A 6,368-nucleotide genomic window follows, 5' to 3' on the forward strand; every position below is an offset into this window, starting at 1 on the left:
TCTTTCAGCTGTAATCAATCTGAGCTCAGCGGTCTTTCAGCTGTAATCAATCTGAGCTCAGCGTTTTCAAAGTACACAAGGAAAGATGCTAGAATCCTTTAAACCTGTAAGGATGTTGGATCACTCGACACAACCAGTTAAACCAGTAAGATCCCATAAAATGGTTACAGCTGGTGGAGTCTAATGATCAGAAAGGGCCACAAGTTGATTTGTGTAAGAGCTCCCCACGATGTGCCCAACTCTCAACAGTATTGTGTCTTCTCTGCAGAGAAATGGTATGTTTATCAATTCTTTAATTGCAGCCTTGACTATTGGTGGGCAGCAGCTCTTCTCCTCTTCCACATTCAGCTGTCCTTGTCAGGTTGGAAAAAATTTCTATTATGGTTCTGCTTTTCTTGTCATTCCTGCCTTGATCCTTCTGATTGCTGGCTTTGCTCTGAGAAGCCAAATGTGGACAATTACCGGTGAATACTGCTGTAGCTGTGTCCCTCCACACAGGAGAATCAGCCCCCTGGAGTGCAAGCTGGCTTGCCTTAGGTTCTTCAGCATCACTGGGAGGGCAGTTGTTGCTCCTTTAACCTGGCTGGCGGTGACCCTGCTGACAGGCACGTACTATGAATGTGCAGCAAGTGAATTTGCATCTGTGGACCATTACCCAATATTTGATAATGTCAGTGCCAGCGAACGAGAAGAGATCCTAGCTGGGTTTCCATGTTGCAGATCAGCTCCTTCTGACGTGATCCTAGTAAGAGATGAAATAGCTCTTCTGCACAGATACCAGTCACAGGTAAGTGGATTTTTCCCCCCTGCTATGTTATCCCATAGAACTACAGTCACTGGAAACATTGCAGATTCCTACTGCTTCTCATAGTTTCTGATTATAGAATACAATACTAGATACTGTTCATCAAAGTGAGTTCTACTGAGCGAATATACATAGTTAGGATGTCGGGCTTTGGAGTCAGCAGAACTGAGTTTTAGTCTTGCTTTGCCACTTATTAACCTGCAAAACCTTGAGTAAAATGGGGATATTAATGGCACATACCACATGGGGTTGTTGTGAGGAATACATTTACCAATATATCAGAAGTGTTTGATATGATTTCTAGAATCTATATTAAGAAATAGATTTTAGATATTATAATGAATATTATTGCTATATTAGTAAATCCCATCTTCTGTATATATATTCTTACATATGCATTCTTATATATTACTATCTCATCTAAAATTATAGGAAGCTTAATTATAATGAAAAATAACTCCAGTTGTGATTCTAAATTTGGTGTCTATGAATAGGTTTATGTCAGAAAGTGGGGTGGGGGGGGAAGAAAGCCTGAACCCTACTACATTTATAGGTTAAATTTTTTAAGTGCTATTGTGCATTTTGTCAGTAGAAAGAGTGACATGGGCTGTCATCAATTTCTCCAAGGGATTTGAGGAAAAAACACATTTTGAAACCACTGTCACATAGAAAAGCATAGCTTTTTAAAACTACTTATTGCAAAGGCATGCGTATTTTTTCACTGGTAATCTTAGAGTTACTACATTGTAGAAGTGCTGAAGTTATTTAGTTGGGAAAAGCTACCATCAAGACACAGAATATCAAGTTATTGCAATATGGCCCAATTTTTAAAAAGTTAGAAATACCATTAGATATGCTGTGTCTTAACTTTTAAAATACTAGCCCTAATGCTCAGAGGAGCTATGTAAAAGTATGTGAAAATTCAAACAATCAATAAAATATGACTTAAAATGATTTTCTTGCTTAAGAAAAGCTAAATTGTAATACGCACTGGTAAGATTTTCTTAAAGTCAAAGTAAAATGTGTTATTAAATGCATACACAAATTTCTGTGAAAAGACACTTTTACAGTTCTGAGTACCATTGCCAGTAGGTTGTTTGGTTTTGTGACAACAAAACTTACACTTATTGACATACTTTTCATATACTGTATTAAATATTTCATATCTTAATTCTAGTTCTGATAATACTGAGAGATGGATATTACTACCCCATTTTACAGATAAGTAAATCAAAGCTCAAAAAGTTTATGTAACTTGTATAATTCAGGGCTAATAAACTGGATCAAGATATCCCGAGATCATGCTATTTCCTTTTCACTAGGCCGCCTTCTGTGACTGTCTCAACCTTCAATCACATTTCATTAATATATGTTATTTTTCAGTTAGATTTTTTGTGAGTTGACCACAAAATCTCCTTAAATTCAAGTATCTTCTTTGCCCAGGCCCCATTCTAAAACATCTTCCTGACATTAACTTCACCCCATTTCAATCTACCTTCTAGACATATGCCAAAAATATCTTTCTAAGTGCAAATTGAATGATGAGATCCCTTCCCTATGCATATGAAGCCCTTCAGTGATTTTCTACTAGCCTAAGAACAAACCCAATTTCTTGGCATAACATACAAGGCTTCAACATCTTGCCCTTGACCACTTTTACATGACTCCTACGAGCATGTGAGTCCAAATGTCTTGAGGTTCTGCCAACTATTCGTGCTATTTTTTCTTTACCTTCTTAGAACTCTCTTTACCTTCTTGCATCTGGTGAACTTCTTTTTAATAATTTAGGTTTTTGCATTATCTCTTCTGGGAAGTATTCCCTGATACTCCTTTCCCTTAAGTGAGTTCATTCCATTGTGCTTCCTCGGGTGCTCTGATTATTCGTATCAAAAACTATCCCATTGTGTCATATTTCTTGGCTTGCTCATTTATCTCCCTTTTCAGGCTTAAACATCATAGAGAAAATGAACGCATCTTTAATTATTCACATATGAGTTCCCCATAACCAAGCATATGTATTACACATGGGGGAAGGTCAACCTGGAGCTCAGTAAATGATTGTTTATAGATTAATGGGCATCTGGGATGGCTTTTCCTCTGCCATGCTGGCCTCTGTTTAGTTAAATGGTAATAAATATCACTTTATAGGTTTTAACCTCCATAGAGTACAACTATCCCACTGCACACACTGGAAACTCCAGGCCTGTTGATAAATCACAAGATGCAGAAGAGGCCTTCAACACCCGAACTGTGACTGCACACTGCTACCATCCCCAAATATGTGGAATTTACCTCTCTCACTTAACACAAGAAGTGCAAAATATTGAAAACAGTAAAATGAAAAGAAAAAAAAAGGTTCTAAGAATAAAAAACAGCCATTTGAGTCCATCTTTAAAAGCCAACACGATATAGTCTCAAAAACTAGTTCATTTTCCTTTTAAAGTATGTTTCAAAGACACATAATGAAACTGGTCAGCAAATGATTATTTGAGGACAAGGGAAATGAAAAGGAAAACAATAATGTACTATGTGGCACAGTGACTATGCTATTTTTTTTTTGTCTTTTTTTTTGAGATGGAGTCTCTCTCTGTCACCGGAGCATTTTTATGGCATGATCTGGGTTCAGTGCAACCTCTGCCTTCTGGGTTCAAGCAGTTCTCGTGCCTCAGCCTCCTGAGTGCCTGGAATTACAGGCATGTGCCACCATGCCCGACCAATTTTTGTATTTTTAGTAGAGATAGGGTTTCACCATGTTGGCCAGGCTGGTCTTGAACTCCTGGCCTCAAGTGATCCACCTGCCTGAACTCCCAAAGTGCTGAGATTACAAGTATGAGCCACCATACCCAGCCAACTATGCTATTTAGAATACATTTAGATACATGAGTCTGTTCACTGACTTGCTTTTTAGCTGCAAAAGAGGAACGAGCAACTCAGGAAGAAATATCAATGAACACCTGTTGGTACATCACTGAAGATGCCTTAGAAGGTTACTATTATTATGTATCGTATCATTTTCATCACCATCATTATCAAATATGTATTTAACACTCAAAGAATGCATAGGCCTGTACCTGAGAGTTGAGAAGTAAGGTTGAACTGAAAGCAAAGAAAGGTATATATCATATGTAAGGTTAATTGGTGGGTTATAGCATCTGTCACTTCAAGGACAGTATTTAGAATCCATTCCAAGTTAACTGGTCAAATTTCTTTGTAACTCAAAAATCTAATTGAAATGGCTGGGCCTATGCCCTCCATCAGATCTATTTCCAAATCATATCATTAAAACGTTGTTGATATATTAAAGATGGGAAAAGCAAATTTTATGCCCATATTTTAGTTCTTAGGTTTGTAGGAATCCCTCCTCCCATGGCTGTTGCTTGAATATTTGATGTATTGATACTTCCTGTTTTTCTTTCTAATAATGATGTGAAGATGCTGGGTTGGATTTTGATCACCTTGGCAACCATTGCTGTCTTAGTCTCCTGCTGTGTGGCAAGGTGCTGCTCTCCCCTCACCTCTCTGGAACATTGCTACTGGACCAGTCACCTCCAGAATGAGAGAGAACTCTTTGAACAAGCAGCACAGCAGCACTCTCGGCTCCTCATCATGCACCGCATAAAGCAGCTATTTGGCTTCATTCCCGGGAGTGAAGATGTCAAACACATCCGTATTCCTTCTTGTCAGGACTGGAAAGATATTTCAGTACCCACTCTTTTATGCATGGGTGATGACTTGCGAGGCCACTATAGCTCCCTTGGAAATAGGGTGGATGAGGATAATGAGGAAGACAGATCAAGAGGTATTGAATTAAAACCTTGATTACAGCACCTTTCTTGAGTCACGTTGCTTAGTAGATACTTGGCTTTTATGATCAGGGTGTTTCAATGTAATCTCTTCATCTTTTTCTTTCTCTTCTGATATTTGTTTACGTAAGTCCATCTCAAATATTATTTCTAAAATCAATTTATTAGATGATTGTGCCAATCTCTCCTTTTGAAATTTTGCCAGTGGTCTGGTAATGCCTAGAGTGGAATATGAACTCACGTGGAAATTTGCATCTTAGTTGTGTTACCTAGTAGCTGTATGAAAATTAATATTTCTGCGTGCTATTCTGTCATCTGCACATTGCAGCTACCTCCTAGAGTTATTATGAGAATTAAACATGAGAATACAAAGTGTTCAGCACGGTGTCTTTCATCAAAATAGATGCTAATAAATGTTACTTCCTCTCTTTTTCTTTTGCATTCCATGTCTTCTATCACTGTTTTTCCTGCCTCCATTTTCTGGTTTTATCAGTTTCTACCTTTATATAATATCCAGAACTTTTCGCAGCCTCCCCCTCTTTCTTCAGACCTAAATATCTGACCTTTTGGGAAGCAGGACAGAAACCCCTTTCTAATCCGGTAACATGTAAGGGAGAAGCCCATGCAGGAAGGTCTTGAGTTATCCTACTACAACCTGGGGACAATGATGTATTACTGTATCATTATTAGTATCGTGTTATTTGTAGCACCTCCATACTAGGAGCATTTTTATGGCCACTACATATAAAGTTTCTTCTAGAAAGCTTCTCCACTGTGCTCTACTACGGAGATACCATTTGTACCTTTTCATTACCAAATTGCACCTTTGCCCTCAAAATCCATTTGTGAAACCAAAACTGCAATCTGTACTTGTATATCCATTATCTGTAACTCCAAAAGAGAATAATTTCTGCCTGACATTGCTCTGCCTGGCTTTACTAAATGCAGCCTACAGTATCTGGACAATTTGCTAATTTATCTAGATTATTTCTGTGATATATAGTGACTCGTGCCTGATTTTTGCTACATTCACTGAAGCAACTTGCTCATTAGCAAAAATAAGCTATCTGAGGCTGAGGGCTTCTATTTATTTCTTTAGTCAAAACAATACTTACTGCACAGTGGACCAACTGCCAATAGTCAATCCAGTTTTCAAGATTCACTTTCAAGGAGACCAAGGAACTTGACTATACTATCTAAAATGCAATCAATTACTTGGTAATCTACTTTTACACAATTATGGAAGGTTCTATTTTGTATAAAGTTCTGGGTCCTTGAACTTAATAAGAAGAAACAGAAAATGATTTTTAAAGAAATTGAAATGTTTTCAGGTTTTGTTTTGTACTCCAACAAGAGACTGCATATTGTAGTTCTTTGCTGGGAGAACTGTCCTGCCCTCACCATTACTCATCTGTCATCTGACCTAGGAAAAATCAGTCCGTCTCCCTGGGGACTGGATTTTTTTTATCTATTCAATAAAAAGGGATGATAATGTTTTACCTCTGAGAAGAAAATAACTGAACTAAATAAGTGCTTAAGGTCTGTTTTACACCAAGTATGATTTTTATGTTTATGTTTATATATATACAGGTCAACATGCATACAGCTTTCTGAAATGGTAGTAGACCCAGGTTACTTCTCTTGGAAGGAAAATATCCCCAACTTTGAATCTGAGCTTTCTCTGAAGACATTTACTGGCATTCCACTTTTGAAAGAATGTTAATGTACTGACCTTTTTCAAGTCATCAAGGAAAGCCATT

General features: G+C 37.7%; 1 protein-coding gene across 5 annotated transcripts in view; it reads left to right on the forward strand.

Moving 5' to 3' along the window:
* Positions 1-5,272, forward strand: part of FAM26D (family with sequence similarity 26, member D) — a 29,816-nt gene extending 24,544 nt beyond the window's left edge. For 2 of the 5 annotated variants that reach the window (XM_011935055.1, XM_011935056.1), the window contains exon 3: positions 4,238-5,272. In XM_011935055.1, the coding sequence (XP_011790445.1) occupies positions 4,238-4,624 (387 nt within the window). In that variant the 3' untranslated portion in view covers positions 4,625-5,272. Of the gene's footprint in view, positions 1-229; positions 788-4,237 lie in introns of those variants that run through there. The other 3 variants (XM_011935054.1, XM_011935052.1, XM_011935051.1) reach the window with 3 other exon arrangements.
* The last annotated feature ends 1,096 nt before the right edge of the window (positions 5,273-6,368 follow it).

The sequence above is a fragment of the Colobus angolensis genome, unplaced genomic scaffold, assembly GCF_000951035.1.
Source record: "Colobus angolensis palliatus isolate OR3802 unplaced genomic scaffold, Cang.pa_1.0 Scaffold14, whole genome shotgun sequence".
NCBI classification, from domain to species: Eukaryota; Metazoa; Chordata; class Mammalia; order Primates; family Cercopithecidae; genus Colobus; species Colobus angolensis.